Below are 19,159 nucleotides of genomic sequence, written 5' to 3' on the forward strand. Positions count from 1 at the left end.
TAGAACCAGGTGGGAAATCCAAGTAGAGATACAGGGAGAAGGGCAGAGTCAGGGGATATGCTGCAAGCTGCCAAAGAACAAGATGTAATAGAACACACGACACAATAGGCAATACGTAGATTAATAGAGATGGACTAATTTAAGATGTAAGAGCTAGCTAGCAATAAGCCTGAGCCATAGACCAAACAGGTTGTAATTAATATTAAGCCTCTGACTGGTTATTCGGGAACAGGTAGATGGGAGAGATTTGTGCATCTACAGAAATATTCTCTATGGGTTACCATCTAGAAGAAAGTCACTAAGGAAAAATGGCCAGATTGACTTGGGGAATAAAAAATAAGCTTTTTTTTTTGTCTTAAATTACAGAGGTTTTGTGAATTATTTATTAGTATAACATCTTACTGTAATTTAGTTAAAAGTAATATACCTGTTTATTTGTTTATTCATTCATTCATTTATTTATTTATCTATCTGTTTTTGAGACAAGATCATTCTATGTAGCCTTGGCTAGCCTGGAACTAGCTATGTAGATCATGTTGGCATTGAACTTACAGAAATCTGCCTGACTCTTATTCCTGAGTATTGCAATTAAAATGCCTGGTGTAATAATGACTTTTTTAGGAGTTGTTTAATTATGGAAGCCACATAGGTAAGTTTATCTCCAATTCTGGGTATTCATTATGATTTGCAAATTACACATATCCATTAATCAGCAGATAAATGTTTAATGAAATTTATCTGGTTCAAACTCAGAGATTTACCTACCTCTGCCTACAGAGTGCTGGACTAAAGGTGTGTGTCACCACTGTCTAGCACCTGTCACTACTTCCTTAGGAGCCAAGCTAGCTGGAGGGCTAGGATATAGATGAAAGCAGATAAATTGCCAGGTGTAGTGGTATTTGCTCTGCCCATGCCCTTAGGTTATAGGACCCGAAGGAGGCAATGCTTCTTGCCGTTATACATGACCTCTTAAAAGGAGAGGTAGGCCGGGTGGTGGTGGCGCACGCCTTTAATCCCAGCACTCGGGAGGCAGAGCCAGGCGGATCTCTGTGAGTTCGAGGCCAGCCTGGGCTACCAAGTGAGTTCCAGGAAAAGACGCAAAGCTACACAGAGAAACCCTGTCTCGAAAAAAAAAAAAAAAAAAAAGGAGAGGGAGAGGGAGAAGGGTCACAAACTCCTTCTCCCTGCTGCCTGCTTCCTGTTGTGATCCAACTGCCAGGTAGATCAGAGGAGGACTTCAGAGTCTGCAACCAGTCTCAGAGTAATGGGTAAAATTGTCTGAGATTCTTGATCTCGGGGTCGTGAGTTCTTCCTTCTGAAGACTTCAGAGATTGCTACTGGGAAGACTTATTTTTCACTGTGGAAAACTTGAACATTATTAATATCAAAATGGAAAGTTCAGGTTTAGGGATTTGAGGAAGGATTTCCAGAAATCAAGGATAATCACAGGAAGAAACAGAATCTTGACAATAATGGTCCCTAGATTATTGGTTTTCTTCTGTCTCACACCAGTAGGCTCTTCTGATATGAGACAGAATCTCCTAATTTTTCTTTTAGCAATATGCTTAGGTTTAGAGAAGGAGAGAGCCATATTACAACTCCCAAACTAGCTTGATTTATAATTGAATCAGGATCACAGCTATTCTAGAGTTAAAGAGATATTGATGTTAGGCAGTAGAGTATATTGTTACCAATAGGTGCTTCCTTTATGTGGTAGACGTGTAGGTGTTCAAGACCTTATGATTTCTGGAAGATGGGTATTTTTATTATCCTGTAAAGACAAAAAACAGAACTCTGCCTCAACCCTTGTTTGTTGAGTTTTTCTTACAACTTGTAGAGTTGTCACAAAGTTGGTGAATGAACTGTCACTTCCCCTCATCAAAGGGTTTCTCCTGTTCAAAGTGAATTTTTTATTAATTTTGTTGGTATCCATAGCTTTACCTCTCCTACAGAAACAAAAGCAAAACTCCTTCCTCAACGTAGGACATATCCTGGTTTCCATTCTGAGGTCAACAAATCTTTGAAGTGGCATTTAAATGTTTTGATAACTTAGAATTCTGTTGACATGAGACACAATTGGTCCTGTCAGCACTGATCTGATCCCGAGAGAATGTTGGGCTTCTAAGACACTCTGCTTGGAAGTTTGTCTTCTTCTTGGCACAAAATGGCCTGCTGGGTAAAGAACTGCCCTTGCCTCGACTGCTGACAGTATGAATGCTGTCCTTTCCAGATGAGCAGGACACAAGGAAAAGCGACTACTGAAGCTTGTCAAGACAGGGTAAGATGGTCTTTCAGATTCTCCGCTTCTGAAAATGGTCTGTCAGATATTCTAGGCCTGTAGCCAAATTGGATGCCCCAATGATGCTGAGAAACTTTAGGTGACTATCCAGGCTGCCAGCTGTTTCTGTCTAGCAAGAATTTCAGAAATTGCTTGCTTGCATCTTCCATTTTCTCAGGTATTAAGTTCCTTCTCAGGTCTTTGATGAAGTAGAAGATGAGATAGTTATAGGTACAATCTTTTCATATCTTAGCTAGGACATATTAAGTACTAGAGTTATTATAATCTTCAGAATAGGACAGCTATTGGAGTAATCTCGGTAATTTGACATTTGCCTGTGACCTGGACATTTCTGGATGTTTAGCATGTGTGGTGATACATTGTGTATCTCAATAAAGCTTACCTGGGGATCAGAAGACAGAGCCAGTCACTAAATTAGACATAGAAGTCAGGCAGTGATGGCACACACCTTTAATCCTATCACTTGAGAGGCAGAGATCTGTCTGGATCTCTGTGAGTTCAAGGCCACTCTGGGCTACATGAGAAACAGAACCAGGCAGTGGTGACACATACCTTTAATCCCAGGAAGTAATAAGGCAGGACACAGAAAGGTTTATAAGGCATGAGGATTTTGTAGAGGTAAGCTAGTAGCTGGCTGCTATTCTCTGATCTTTCAGCTTTCACCCCAATATCTGGCTCTGGGTGTTTTATTATAAGACCTCATAAGATTTGTGTTTTTTTTTATTTTGTTTATTATATAAACAATGTTCTTTCTGCAAGTTTGCCTGTACACCAGAAGAAGGAATCAGATCTCATTATAGATGGTTGTGAGCCACCATGTGGTTGCTGGGAATTGAACTCATGACCTCTGGAAGAGCAGTCAGTGCTCTTAACCTCTGAGCCATCTCTCCAACCCCTCAAGCATGTCTTTCTTGTTTGATGTTGTTCTTGTTGATTGTAGTTCCATTTTTGTTTATGTTATTACCCTTTGTTTTTCCTGGACAATACTTGATAATCATTCTTATTATATACAGTTTGCATTAAGTTTAGAACCTTCTTATTTAGACAAAAAGGGGAAATGTAGTGGTATTTGCTCCACCCATGACCTTGGGCTATAGGGCCCAAAGGAGGCGATGCTTCTTGCCTTGCATGTGACCTCTTGAAAGGAAAAGGAGCAGGGGCTCATCACGAGCTGCCTGCTTCCTGGTGTGATCGAACTGCCAGGTGGATTTGCTCCTGGTCAGGTCAGAGGACGACTTCAGCTGTCTACTCCATTCTGTATTCATGAGTGTATTTCTTCAATTTACCCGAATAAACTTCCCCAATACTCCTTAAGCAGACTCCCATGGATTTATCGAATTAGCCAGGCAGTGTTTTGGACTCAGAATGGGTTATAAAAATTATTTTTGAAGAAATAATGTATTAAAGTAATTAGGTTTGTAAATGTATTTTGATTAAACATTTTGAGTTTAACAAGTGACTTTTAGTTCACAGTTCTTTATTATTTTTTGTGGGAAGAGGATGTAGATTTTTCAAGACAGGGTTTCTCTGTGTAGTTCTGGTTGTCGTGGAACTCGCTCTGTAGAGCAGGCTGGCCTCAAACTCAGAGATCTGCCTGCTTCTGCCTCCTGAGTGCTGGGATGAAAGGTGTGCACCAGCACCTCAGGACTATATAGTTCTTTATGTATGCTGTGTCAGACCTGGGTTCTTGACTCAGGACAAAAAGCCTCAAAAGCTGTCTGTTGAAGCATTCTTAACTTTGAACAAGTTCAAGGGCTCAAAGATAACCTGTATTAGAATTTAATATTACAAAGATTAAAAGACAAAGATATATTCATTTTGCTTTCAATGACCTTATGTTTTAAGTATTTTTTCAGTTATGCTCAAAAATTAACAAACCTTGCAAACAGAATAGGCAAAGTTAAGAATTCTCTGTATAATTCAGATAAAATAAAATTTCATATTGTAAGTTAACTTTAAAATGCCTTGGGACTGTTTTATGTAGAGTAGTGGTAGTGGATATACAGCTATATGTTCATCAAAATCTACCGAACTGTATACTTAGGCTATGAAGAATTAATCTTACTGTCTACAAATCAACAAGACAGCAGAGGAATTCAAGGTGGAATGTAGGTTGTGATAAGGAAATTCAAATATATTACAAATGTATGACATCACCGTCTTGCCAGAGTAGAGAGGCTGAGGGCTGACCTAAATCATTTTTTAAAAATACAACTAGACATTGTAGGTGAGAGGTTGACAGGGCTGCAGCCATCTTAGAGAGGGGTCAGACTCGGGGCGGCAGGCCGTGGGAAACCCACCGGAGGATGTGCTGCCCCTCCGCCCGAAGCCGTGGGAAACCCACCGGAGGATGTGCTGCCCCTCCGCCCGAAGCCGTGGGAAACCCACCGGAGGATGTGCTGCCCCTCCGCCCGAAGCCGTGGGAAACCCACCAGAGGATTAGACTCGGGGCGGCAGGCCCTGGGAAACCCACCGGAGGATGTGCTGCCCCTCCGCCCGAAGCCGTGGGAAACCCACCGGAGGATGTGCTGCTCCTCTGCCCTTAGGCCCTGGGAAACTCAGAGGACATGCTGCCCCTAGACCCAGACAACTAAGAGCCACATAAAAAAATGAGTTCCAGACATTTCCTGCCATAACCTAAAGGATATGATAGATTATATACCATAGCTGTCAGAGGGAACAAGTTTCCTGCAGATGAGAAATGGGACGTCTTACTGTCAGAGAAAACGGGTCTGCTGATTCTATAGATGTGATGACATCGATTGCTAGATTCCTTGCAGCTGCAGCTCTCCAGTCGGTTCAAACCAAGCATCTCTAACCTAAAGTAAGCACCAGTCCTGAACTTGTAACTATATAGAGTTGGAATTCCCCCAGATCCCCTACCCTGACCATTACAAAAGCCTTGCTTGATCGTTACTCAGGGTAATGATCTCCTGCTTAGCTGTTGCATCAGACGGATGGGGAGACCCAGGTTAACTCACAACAATAAAAAGACTCTTTGCTTTTGCATTGGATTTGGTCTCTTGGTGGTCTTTGGGGGACTTTGGGTACAACATTGGGCAAACCAGAAAGGAGAGCAGGAGAATACCTCGCTGGTAAATTTGTTCAGAATGGGGGTAGGCTATCAGTTCTGAAACTGTACATATAATGGAGAACAAGCAGGTGAGTATCTTGAAGCTAATGATCTGGGTTTCTTATCATTGGAGAACCTTCTGATAATCCTCAGGAATAAAGCAAAATTCTTGAAAGTGGGCTGGGCCTAGTAATTCTCCTCACATGAATAGGACAGGAGGAGAAAACAGTTCCTTTACTTTACAGATGTCTGGAAGATATTACTTTAGTCAGGTGACCAATGTAATGCCAACGACTTGACATATGTATTGTGTGTAACCGTGAGATGCTGCTGTTCTGTGGTGTCCTTCTCCACAGAAAGCACCAAGCAGCCCCAAATGAGGAACATTTCAAAGTGTTAAGATCAGAGTAGACCAAAAGCCTTTCGCAGAATATAGAAGATTGAGGATACAATGTGATATCTTCAATTTGATTTTTTTTTTTTTCTGAGACAAGGTTTCCCTATGTACCCTTGGCTAGCTTGGAACTTATGATTCTCCTGCCTCAGCATCCCAAGTATTGGGATTATAGGCAAGTCCCACCAAATATTGGCTCTGAATTAGATTCTTGAACAAAAAAGGAACTTTTTTTTCCCCTCCGAGACAGGGTTTCTCTGTGTAGCCCTGGCTGTCCTGGAACTCACTCTGTAGACCAGGGTGGCCTCAAACTCAGAGATTTGCCTCCATCTGCCTCCTGAGTGATGAGATTAAAGGCATGTTTCACCACCAACCAGCTTTGTTCACACTTTTTACCAATGTAAAAATTTAATAGAAAGGTTATTTGATTCTTTTTTTTAAAATATGAGACAGCAGGGGGACCATCCAACGGAACGCAGGATTTTATTTAGTCATGAGAGATGACTTACTCTCAAAGAGAAATATACTCATTAACTCATCCATCTTTGCATTATTTTGGTAAAAAAAAAATATTAAGTGCTAATATTTATGAGATTTTGAGTCCTGAAGAATAAGTAGGATCTAGAAAAACAGTCATGAAAAAACAAAAAACAACAACAACAAAAAAAAAAAAAACCCCAGAAATCATATCACCTGCTTCCTTAAAACTTTGTATGGCTTCCTTTTCTACATCAGTCCCCCCTCAACACACACACTCCATACTTCTACAGCTCATTATGATCCCATTATGACTGCATTGCTGTCCGGCTTCTGTTTCCTTTCCTACCCATTGCCACCTGGCTTCATGCTTTCTGTGTATGCAAGTGTGTGACTGCATTTGGGATGCTGAACTGAGCTCAGGACTCAGGGTATGCTGTGTAAGTACTCTACCACTAAGCCATAGCCCAGCTCTACCTTCACATTTATTGACTATACAATCATCCCTTGGGACTGGCTCCATGTCACTCCCTCTCAAAGAGAGTATATTTTACATATAAGCCACATATAAAATGGTATAATATGTATAGATATTATAGTTATAGCCAGCATATACCCTCCTCCTGTACTTTATCATATCTAAATAAATTATAATTTCTAAAGCAATGTAAATGTAATCTAAGTAGTTGCTGTAAAGCATTGTTTAGATATAGAGATATATATATATTTATATATATCTATATATTTATTTTTTTTGAGACAGGGTTTCTTTGTGTAGCCTTGGCTGTCCCTTAACTCACTCTGTAGCCCAGGCTGGCCTCAAACTCACAGAGATCCACCTGCCTCTGCCTCCCAAGTGCTGGGATTAAAAGCATGTGCCACCACCGCCAGGTTGCCTATACATTTTAAGAGGTATAACTTATAATAAAAAGCAGATTTGTGGACTGGAGAGGTGACTCAGACTTTAAGAGCACTTGCTGTTCTTGCAGATGACCAGGGTTCAGTTCCCAGCACCCACAAGGTGGTTCAGAGATCCAAGCCCTCTTCTGTAATCTGTGGGCACCAGGCACGCACACGGCGTACATCCATACATGCATTCAAAAACACTCACATACTTAAAATACACATAAATAAATCTTTTCTGAAAAGCAGGCTCCTCCTTTAGAAAAGATGAGATAGGCTCACAATCACAAATAGCCAATGAGGCCCCAAAGGGACGCAAGAATCTTCAGGTCTGCCATTTCCCTTCAGATCCAAGAACAAAGGGAATTTCTGACTCTTAGAGATTTTTGAGGTAGAGGAGTGTATTCCATACTACATGACCTCGTCTACATGCTAGAAGTAAGGAAGGCACTGTTAAAGACGAGCAATGGGTCAGGGAGATGACTCGGTGGGGTAAAGGTGCTTGCCACACAAGCCTAACGCTTAAGTTGGAGCCCAGAAATCCATAATGAAAGGAGAGAACAGATTCCTGAAAGTTGTCCCCTGACCTCTACATGCACGTCATCACACACACACACACACACACACACACACACACACACACACACACACGAAAAACACTAGCTGTCTTTGGTCTTGACAGTACACAGTAAAGGAATCACGGCCTTGCTGGTGTCTGCTGGTTTGGGTCAATGGAAAGCATCATCAGAACAGCAAAGGACAGCGAAGAATGAGGTGCTCTTGACTGAGCTTCCCGGAAGGCTTCAAGTTCCTGTTGGGCAGGCCTCTCCTGTAGCTCTCGCCAAGCAAGTCACAATTCCTCCATGCCTGAGGATGTTACTTCCCTTTCACCTAGTCTACACCTTTGTAACCTGTCCCTTCGGAACCATCCCCGGGTATCAGCCCTTAAATCTGAATGTCTATTCATTTCCTATTGATAGAAACAAAACACAGGCCAGGTAGTGGCGGCGCGCACCTTTAACCCCAGCACTCAGGAGGCAGAGGCAGGCGGATCTCTCTGAGTTTGAGGCCAGCCTGGGCTACAGAGCGAGATCCAGGACAAGCAGGGCTACAAGAGAAAGAAACCCTGTCTAGAAAAAAAACAAAACAACAGCAAAAACAAAACCAAGAAACAAAACATAAAATGGTGAGTAGAAGTACACTGTGGACTTCAGCAACACGAAACACACAAGGAAGTCACGGAGTGACTAGCACAAACGATAATAAAACATGTATGCTTACTGTTGTCTTCTTTATTTTATTTTACTTTTTTTTTTTGTCTGCGATTCATGGCTTCCGAGATTGAACCCTGCTGGAAGCAGATGCTGAGATGGGGCTTGGGGCTCAAGGGATCCATTTCCTCAAAAGAAAGAAGAAAGCAGAAAAGCACAGAGGAAGTCACATTGCAAGGCTTAGTCAGCAGGAAGCGCCGGGTGAAAGAACGACCTTGCCCTTTACTACGTTGTTTATTCCCTGGATGCACTAGAACACCCAGGAGGGGTAATCTCGGGGAAGGTGACTCCCTGCAGCGAAGGCAGACTTTGACATGGCAGCCTGCTGCAGACTGCCAGCTGACTAGACACAGAGCAGTTGGCCAGAAAGTCCTACCTGGAGGGCAGGAGACCAGGCCTCTCCAAGCCTTCCACACAAGCTTCATTCTCTCTTTCCTAGGCCTTTTTTTCTTTCTATGTGCCTGCCTACCTTGGGGACTTTATTCAAAGGCTCTGTTCTCATGCCTGGACCTTGGAAAAGCCCTACGGGTTTATTCATTCTGTATTCTAAGGCTGTCCTGACTGAACTTATCTTAAACGGTCAGAGTGACAGGCAGATGGTTTAAGGAAATACATTTTCACTTTAAGGAATTTGAGACAGTATTAAAGAAGGCAATATTGTATAGGGTTGGCAATAATATCATCACCACACAATAAAAATCAAACACTTGTGAGGATGCTATTATGTTCTGATGGAAAGGCTGCTCTGTGATTTTAGCTGTAGGATACAGTGTGTGGCTTTGATGATTCAGTCTTCAGCCTTGTACAGTAGGCTCTCTTACCTCCAGTGGCTGTATTTTGTTACCATGACATCCTCCTTAGTGCTAACTTTGTAGATGAATATAGATACATTTAATCTACACACTGACTCAACTGTTAGGTAATATCTAAGTTGATAGAGCTGGTGTGTATAATAGTTTCTTTCTTTCTTTTTTTTTTCTTCAAGGCAGGATTTCACTGTGTAGCCCTGGCTGTGCTGGAACTCACAGAGATCTGCCTCTGTCTCCCGAGTGCTGGGATTAAAGGTGTGCGCCACCGCCGCCCGGCCACTCTTTTTTCTTTGAATTTTTGAATCAACTTTTATTATTTTTATTTATTTGTGTGTGTGTATGTACCCATGCATATCATGGAGCTACAGTGTACATGTGGCAGCCAGAGGACAGCTTGAAGGAACAGTTGACTCTCCTTTACTCTATGTGGATTCCAGGAATTGAATGCACGTCTTTAGGGCTTGTGACAAGTACCCTCATCCCTGAACCATCTCCTTGGCTTATCATCTATGTATGTATGTATATATGTATGTATATATGTATGTATGTATGTATGTATGTATGTATCTATCTATCTATCTATCTATCTATCTATCTATCTATCTATCTATGTATTGTATATATGTATCTATATATGTATATATTGTATGTATGTATCTGTCTATCTATCATCTATCTGTCTGTCTATCTATCATCTATATATCTATCTATCTATCGTGTGTGTGAGTATAAGTGCCTAGAGATCAGAGGACAATTTACCAGAGTTGTCTCCTCCCACCCTGTGGGACCTGGGGTCAACTCTATAGTTAGGGCCTGGTGTTCACACATGCCTGTGCACACGCTTTCATGATGTGTGCACACGATGTGCTCACTGTCACGTGCACGTGTGGAGGTCAGACTTCGTGCAGTTAATTCTTTTCCTTCACCTGTATTAAGCTCAGTATTAGACTCAGGTCAGTAGGTTTGCAGGACAAGCACCTCACCCACTGAGCCGTCTCACCTACCCGTTTATTGCTAATTTAGAACATCAATGATTCTGAATTTAATTCATGAGGTCTTTAGTGTTGAGTATAAACAACAATGATACTTCAAGGAAATTGCTAAGTGTGCTCAATTTATTACTGGTTTTAATTTTTAAGATTTTATTTTTATTATTTTTATTTTGTTTATTCTTATGTTTTTTGTTGTTGTTTGTTTCTTTGGTTTGGTTTGGTTTTTTCAAGACAGGGTTTCTCTGTGTAACAGCCCTGGCTGTCCTGGAACTCCCTTTGTAGACCAGGCTGGCCTCAAACTCACAGAGCTGCCTGCCTCTGCCTCCCGAGTGCTGGGATTAAAAGTGTGCACCACCACTACTTGACTTATTTTTATTATTTTTAATTATGTGGCTATGGATCCTCTGCGAGAGCATAAGTGCTCTTCACAAATGTGCCACCTCTGAAGCTTCTAATATGGGCTTTGATAAAATACATTGTGCAAATAACTTCATATCAAATCTTGAGGATGAAGAGTTAACACTCTCTCTCACTGACATGGATCTTGCCCTGACTGATCTGGAAGTTTCTCTGTAGACCAGATTGGCTTGGAATTCTCAGAGATCCTGCCTCCCTGGAGTGCCAATATTAAAGGCATATGCTACCATACCTGGCCCCAAATCAGCCTGGCTGATTTTTATTTAAACGTCATTAACAATGATATTCCAGACTAATGAAGTTGGTCAAGAACCTAACCTACACTGTGTGTGTACACAACTACGGAATGCCCTGTTGCAAGCCAACTGACCCTCAAGTGCATGTTCGATCGGACTCTTTGGGGAAATGTACGAATCTTATCTTGGACAGAGCAGACTTCCATGGGTAAACAAACCAGCAGGCAATCGTATTTCTGTTCTTTTAGGACTTTGAAAGCAAAGGTCCTTTATTTTAGCTTGTTGGGGGTGGTGGATATGTGTCATTTCTGTCTGGCCCTGGAGTGCAGTGTGCTGCCTTGGGACCTGGGCACCTTCAGATCTAGTCTGTTAGATAAAATTTCTTAGTATAGGACTTTGATCTTTTAAAGCAACAACAACATTCAAAGGACTCAATTTTCCTAACTTATTTGTAAATGACTCGTGCTCATTGTTTTTTAGGAAAGAAAGCTATGAAGGAGAATCCATTCTGAAATCACATTTCCACCCTCTGGGGAGCCTTGCCAGTGATCTCCCATCTCTCTCTCTCCCTCTGCGTTCAGAAATACATGAGAAGTAATGAGAAGTGTCCACTTCTGTTTTTTCCACAGCAGTGACTTAAAACACAGTAGTTACTGTGTTGTTTCTTCATAGCACATACGTTTAATTTTTTTTTTCATTCACTGAATGACATTGGGTGACTTACCCTGTCTCGACTGTGGCTCATATGCAAATATCAGGGTGACACTGTCATCTACCCCGAAGCTGGTATGAAGCTGAAATCAGATCGTATATCTGTGCACATTATCTAGGTACTTCAGATAATATGTGGATCATAGGAAGTAGTTATTATGTTTTAACTATTATTCTGATTATGACTACGTAGTAACAGTGAAGATTTTTAAAAATACTCGAAGAAATAGTTTTTCTGATAGTCATATTTCAAAATCATACTTTTACATAAATTCATACTGCTTTTTGTACAACTATATACCTTCTTTTTAATGCCATGTGTACAGCAATTGTTTCTAGTTTAATTTCTATATTTGAAGCTTTTTTGCAAGGGCGTAAATTCATTTTGGATTATTCATTTAACTTTTAAAATTACATTTATTTATTTACACACAATCTGTCTCTCTGTCTCTTCTCTCTCTCTCTCTCTCTCTCTCTCTCTCTCTCTCTCTCTCTCTCTCTCTCTCTCTGTGTGTGTGTGTGTGTGTGTAAGTGTAGGTCAGACTACCACTTGTGGGAATCGGTTCTGTCCTTCCACCAAGTAGGTCCCAGGTAATATTAAACTCAGGTCACCTGCCCTCATGATAAATGCATTTATTCACTGCATTATTCGTTATTTTCTGGCTCTATGCCTTCTCTTTTGAAGTTAGAATTTACATGCAGTAAATATTTGGTTTGTACTTGTTGACCGATCTGCCTGAAGACAATGGTAGAGATTAACTGCCTTTTTGTGGAGGCTTAAGAACTGTCCTACTGGGCTCAAGGTTCCTTTAAGTGAGTCAGTTTCACATGGGCTACTTTATAAAACATTAGTCCAACTAAAAATTCCCGTTAATTATTAAGCCCTTCTGTCTCATCTGTCTGACGACACTGCAGGTTGAGACAGAGAGTGTTAACTCCTGAAGCTGAGCCACGACACCAACGGGAAAATGTAGCTACGAAGGCACAGAACAACACTCAACCCTTTCCTCTTATACATACTGCTGGAGAGAGTGTCTGCTGTTCTGCTGGTGTGTCTGCGACCTAACAGGCCTTCGGATGCTTGCTCAGGATCCCTGGTGTCTTGTGTAAGCATGGCGGAAATCAGTGTTCGAAGAATCCTTCTTTTGGTTATTTCTCTGGCTAAGTGTCTGGAGGGCACAAAGCTGCTGGCACACCTCAAAAAGTGTGGTGACTTGGAATGTGAAAGTAAGTTTGCGTTTCTTCTTCTCACATTAAATGTTCCTCTGGATGGACCTGGATGATGGATCAGCATTAATAATCCTGAGAAATATTCGAATGAAAAAGTATAGCTTGATATAAAAAAGGAATTTTAGAAGCAAAACATTTTGTGACAGCATTATTATACATTTAACATACAAGACAAAAATAAGACTTGACATAGAAAATGTCAGAAATGGTATTAATCCAGGTGTCAAAAACTAAATAAAAACTAAAACTTTTACCATTTTTTTTTAAAGACAATTGAGTTGTTTAAAAAGATATCAGGCAGCTTGGTAATTCACTATTTATGAAGCTTCTACATTTTAGTTTCCATTTTACTATCAAGAATTTCTGATTCTCATGAGTTTCTCCCAAAATGTTTTTATTTCAATCATGATGATTTAGCTGTCTAAATTTTATCAAGTGCTAATAATATCAAATGTTAATTTTTTATGTAAAAATGCTAAAATAAGTATTCCAATGTAGATATTTATGATTTATAACTTTCAATATTAAATTCTCTTGAGTTTCTATGATGAGAAATTAATTTCTACTTTGTTGTCTAAGAACTTATGTTTTAAATTTTTTATTTATTTTTTATTTTATATATATGGGTATTTTGCCTGCAGGTATGTATGTATGTATGTATGTATGTATGCATGCATATATGTATTATACAACGTATGTGCTTAGTGTTCACAAAATCCAAAAGAGGGCATTGGATTCCTGGGCACTTGAATTACAGACAGTTGTGAGCTTCCATGTGGGTGTTGGGAATGAAAACTGGGTCCTCTGCTAGAGCAGTAAGAACTCTTAACCACCCAATCATCTCTCCACCTCCAAGAACTTAATTTTTTGTTATCCACATGATGGCATAAAATAATTTTATCCTATTGAATATGATGGAACACACCTTTGGTTACAGCACTCAGGAGACAGAAACAGCCAGATCTCTAGTTCCAGGCCAGCTTGAGCTACATAGTGAGTTCTTCATCTCAAAATAAAATCACAACAACAACAAAAACAGAAAAAGGTTCAAGGCTAGCCTGGTCTACAAAACGAGTTCCAGGAAAGGCGCAAAGCTACACAGAGAAACCCTGTCTCGAAAAACCAAAAAAAAAAAAAAAAAAAAACACAGAAAAAGAAAATATTGTATCTTCATCTTAGAGTTGCTGAAAATGAGTTATATCTTTCCCACATGAAAACTATTTATAATTTTGCAAAATTAAAATACAAACTATAATTAAATGAAACAAAAATTCTAACATATATATGTATAAAAGATTTATTTACCTCTACTTTTTGTGTATTAGTGTTTGCCTGCATGCATGTAAAGGCACTGGGTGTGTGCTTGCTGCCCTTAGAGGCCAGAGAAGGTTCTGAATCCATCTGGAGTCACAGATGGCCACAAGCCACAATTTGGGTGCTGGGAATTGAACTCAGATACTCTTAGAAGAGTATTTATTTTTTTCAGGACAGGGTTTCTTTGTGTAGCCTTGGCATTCCTGGAACTCCTTCTGTAGACCAGGCTGGCCTCGAACTCAGAGATCCACCTGCCTCTGCCTCTCAAGATGGGACTAAAGGAGTGCACCATCATCCCCCGGGTAGTAATATTTTTATGAATAAATTTTTTGTAACCTTTCTCAGAAGTCATTTGAAACATATTTTTACTACATCTTCCCTTTCTTTTCTTACCTATCTATCTTTCTTCCTTTTTTTTTTTTTTTTTTTTTTTTGAGATAGTCTCTCTACCTAGTCTTGGCTGTCCTGGAACTCTCTATGTAGACCAGGTTGGCCTTAAACTCACAGAGATCCGCCTGCATCTGCTTCCAGAGTGCTGGGATTAAAGGATTGTACCACCACTCCCTGACAACTACCTGGTATTTCATAAGATCCTTTAATTTTTCTCTAATAACTGCTTTTTATGTTTTAATAGTATTTTTATTTATCTTTTGGCACTTTCATCCATTTATACGATGTGTTTTTGATCATATCTATTCTATATCCTACTTCCAACTCCACCTGCCGCCCCTGCAACATCCCCTCTCCTAATCCATATTCTCTTTTTTAATTTTTTTTTTTTTTTTTTTTTTTTTTGGTTTTTTGAGACAGGGTTTCTAAGTGTAGCTTTGCGCCTTTCCTGGAACTCACTTGGTAGCCCAGGCTGGCCTCAAACTCACAGAGATCCGCCTGGCTCTGCCTCCCGAGTGCTGGGATTAAAGGCGTGCGCCACCACCGCCCGGCTCTTTTTTAATTTTTTAATGAAAGTTCTTCTCAAAGACTTATTCATTGTATTTCATGTGTGAGTGTTTTGTCTGCATGTATGTTTGCATGTATGTCTGCGTACCAAGTGCATGCCTGGTGCTGGCAGAGGTCAGAAGAGGGCATGGAACTCCCTAGAATTGTAGTTAGAGATCAGTGTGAGCCACCATTGTGGGTGGGTGTGAGGCCATCAGCTGGAGCATGGGCAACCTACCAGTGGCCACACTCCTAAAGAAAAGTGACTCTTGTCCCTCAGAAGCCCTGGACTCAGTAGCTGCTCAGCCAGCAGTGGGGGCTTGTGAACCCCTCCTGCTCTGTTTTGGGGACGTCAAGGGCTTGATCTTGTACAGGTCTTTGGCAGGCAACCACAGCTGCTATGAGTTGGTGAGTGTAACACCCACCTCCTATCCGGAAGACAGCATTTCAAAATGCAAACTATGGCTAGTTTAAACGTATAAATTCCATGTGATATTTTTACGCATAATCCTTTTTTCTTAACCTTTTGGAAAAGCCATTCAGTATGTAGAGAAGTTTGCAACCACAGTACTTGATAGTGACAATTCTTTCCCGCTTTGCATTGTGTCAGCACTTTAATATTTTTAGGGTCCAATGGAAACTCAAATTCATAGTAATTTATATTGCTATTTTGACTCTTATTGAAGAACTTAATATGTTTTTAAATTTTACCCATGAGTACCATAATAGTTGTATGATAAGTGTGTTCCTTTAGACGCTGAAGAACTGAATCAAGCATATGTGATTTACTCAGAGTTATTGAGGGCCTACTATATTTCCAGGGTGTATGTCTTAATACAGTGTGTTTTAAAGGTAATAAAGTGAAATGTAAGTTGTTTCTTATTCTGTAGGAATATTAGTTTTATTTAATAATGACAAAACAGGTCAAGGTGAAACAATAGTGATATAAAATTGTAAGGATAGCAGGTTCAGACTCAGAGAGGAAGGGAGATATGAGTTAAGTAAGAAGATGTAATCAGGGGCTGGAGAGATGGCTCAGCGGTTACGAGCACTGGCTGTTCTTCTAGAGGTCCTGAGTTCAATCCCCAGCAACCAGATAGAGGCTCACAGTCATCTGTAATGAGATCTGGAGCCCTCTTCTGGCCTGCAGGACAGAACGCTGTATGCATAATAAATAAATCTTATATATACATAAAAAGATGTAATCAGCATCCCGACCTCCTGGTTCCAAATAATCACTTAGAGGTTTATATTAATTACAAATGCTTGGCTGATAGTTCAGGCTTGTTACTAGCTAACTCTTACGTTTAAGTTAACCCATTTCTATTGATCTATGTATTGCCACGTGGCTCATGGCTTTACCTGTCCTCTAGCATGTCTTGCATGTCTTGCTTCCTGGGCAGCTGGCTGGTGTCTCCTGACTCCGCCCTCCCTTCTTCCCATCATTCTCAGTTTGGTTTTCCCGCCTAACTTCCTGCCCAGCTACCTGCCTGTCAGCTTTTTATTAACCAATGAGAGTAATATATATTAATAGCGTAGACAGGATTGTTCTACAGCAAAAAGAGAGATGGATTTTTTTTTTCCTGGCCTGAGGGAAGATAGAAGCTTAGGATAAGGAAGGTGATGTTGCAGTGAAAAAAATCTCAGGGCAGATCTATCCAACCAGAGCTATATGATCAGTCCCCTAACCCTTAGCTAAAGGCTCATTTGTTAGAATGAAATGAGCTTGTAGATATGCATTGAGGATTTAACAGAATGAAAACATAGTGCATGGGAATGTAAAGATACCAGGAAGAAAGCCAGCAGCGTCCTACACACCAGAGAGCAGTGGTGACTTACTCTGAGAACAATATATTTGCAAGCTGGAGTATAGCCCTGAATCTGTGCAAAGGAATAGAAGAGGTTGCTTAACATAGGAAAGGGCAAGGGCTTCAGAGATGGATCTGTAGTTAAGAGTACCTGCTGTTCTTACAGAGGATCTGGGTTCCGTCCTCAGCAACCACATGGTGGGCGGCTCACAACCACCTATAGATCCAATTCCAGTGGATCTAATACCCTTTCTGGTCTTTGTGAGCACCAGGCACACACATGGTCCATATATATACATGCAAGCAAAACATATGGTCCATATACATACATGGAAGCAAAACGCTCAAACACATAAAATAAAATAAAACCTTTAAGACATAAGACACAGTAAGGAAGGGAGAGCCTGTGAGATGACTCAGTGGGTAAAGGCACTTGCTGCCAAGCCTGACAATCTGAGTTTGACAACCAGGATCCATAGGATACAAAGAGAGAACTGACTCCCAAAAGTTGTACTCTGACCTCTACATGTGCACTACATGTACATGCACACACACACACATGTAATTTAAATAAAAAAAAAATAGATAAGTGGGACCAGCTTGTGAATAATCTTCAGTACTGTGCCAAAAAATCTGGGCTTGAATCTGTGTGTAGTGAAAAGTTTATTTTGGCTTTTGTGATCATAACCAATATCAGTAAATTAGCATTTCAAACTTTGTTATTATTATTGTTGTTGTTATTATCATTATAGAAATAGCCTGAGGTAGTTTGAATGTTATTGACCTCAATAATCTCATAGGGAGTGACACTGTTAGGAGGTGTAGCTTTGTTGGAGTAGGTGTGGCCCTGTTGGAGGAAGTATGTCACTGTGGGGGGGTGGGCTTTGAGGTCTCATACATGCTCAAGCCACGCCCAGTGTCTCTGTTCACTTCCTGTTGCCTTCTGATCAAGATGTAGCCAGCACCATGTCTACCTGCGTGCCTCCATGCTCCCTGCCATGATGATAATGGACAGAACCTCTGAACTGTAAGCCATCCCAATTAAATGTCTTCTTTATAAGAGTTGCTGTGGTCATGGTATCTCTTCACAGCAATAGAAACCCTAACTAAGACATAGCCCAAACTCCTGAAATCCTCCTGCCTCAGCTTCATGAATGCTGGGATTGCAAGTGTGAACTATCAAGCCCAGCTATCATTTCAAAACTTAAAGGATGGATTGAAGGAAGGCAAAATGGATGGAGGTGTCAAGTATGGTGGTCTATCTCTGTAATCTTAGCACCTGGGAGAAGATGAACCGGGAAGATTTTAAGTTTGAGGCCAGTGTAGGCTATATAGCAAGACCTTGTCCGTAAAAAGTAAATGAGAAGCCACAACATTTTAAAGTGTGTGCTTTTCTTTATGTGTCTCTGCAGCTTTAATCAGCAGAGTCTTAGCCCTGAGAGATCACACAGGACCTGACTGTCGGTACCTAAACTTCACTACGGGAGAAGAGATATCTGTTTATGTTAAACTTGCAGGAGAGAGAGAAGATTTGTGGGCAGGAAGCGTAAGTATCTAGTTTTAAGAACTGAACGTAGAATAAATGGCCGAGGATTCTCGATGTTAGTCTTTAAAAGACCTCTGATCTCTGTATAAATATTAAAACCCTCGTCATATTTAAGAAAACAAACAAAAATGATCACATGCATGCCTTTAATCCAAGCACTTGATACAAGACCAGCCTGTTCTACATAGCAAGTTCCAGACCAGCCAAAGTTAAAAAAAAAATCACATTTATTGATGCTCTAAAAGAAGTTTTTGGGTAGACAGCTTGAGATGAAGGACTAAAGGAAAGCTTTGAAATTATTTTTACATAATATACATGGTTTTAAGCTTCGAGTTCATATTTGTTTAGAAAGCCTTTAGGAGTACTGACCTGTATAATGGCAACCTCTCTGTGGTGTCAGTGACCAAGTGTGAGAAAGACTGAGAAGTCAGTTCATCAGATTTCAAAGCATGTCTGTCTGAACAGAGAGAGGGCTGAAGTGTGCTGGAGAGGTCAGCAGAGAGGTTGGTACTCTAGGGAAGAAAGATATACAATTTTTTCATGGAATATAAAATAATAACTGTGAGATCCTTTTATTTGGCCAAACTAAAAGCAGCCTAAGCTATCTCTGAGGATGATTATTAATGGTTCCAGTTGAAAAGATTTGTATCTCTGATGTGTATTATGTTTTATAATAACGGCATGCTGTGATAGATGAGTTTATTTCCAAGCTCAATAAACATGACCAATCTGATAGAGTCCCA

General features: G+C 40.5%; 1 protein-coding gene across 1 annotated transcript in view; it reads left to right on the plus strand.

Moving 5' to 3' along the window:
- The first annotated feature begins 12,523 nt into the window (after positions 1–12,523).
- LOC131924581 (melanoma inhibitory activity protein 2-like) overlaps positions 12,524–19,159 on the plus strand; it is a 30,374-nt gene continuing 23,738 nt past the window's right edge. Inside the window, exons 1-2 of the mRNA XM_059279871.1 lie at positions 12,524–12,809; positions 18,283–18,416. Of these exons, the coding sequence (XP_059135854.1) occupies positions 12,695–12,809; positions 18,283–18,416 (249 nt within the window). The 5' untranslated portion in view covers positions 12,524–12,694. The remainder of the gene's footprint in view (positions 12,810–18,282; positions 18,417–19,159) is intronic.

This window comes from Peromyscus eremicus, chromosome 14 (genome assembly GCF_949786415.1).
Source record: "Peromyscus eremicus chromosome 14, PerEre_H2_v1, whole genome shotgun sequence".
NCBI classification, from domain to species: domain Eukaryota; kingdom Metazoa; phylum Chordata; class Mammalia; order Rodentia; family Cricetidae; genus Peromyscus; species Peromyscus eremicus.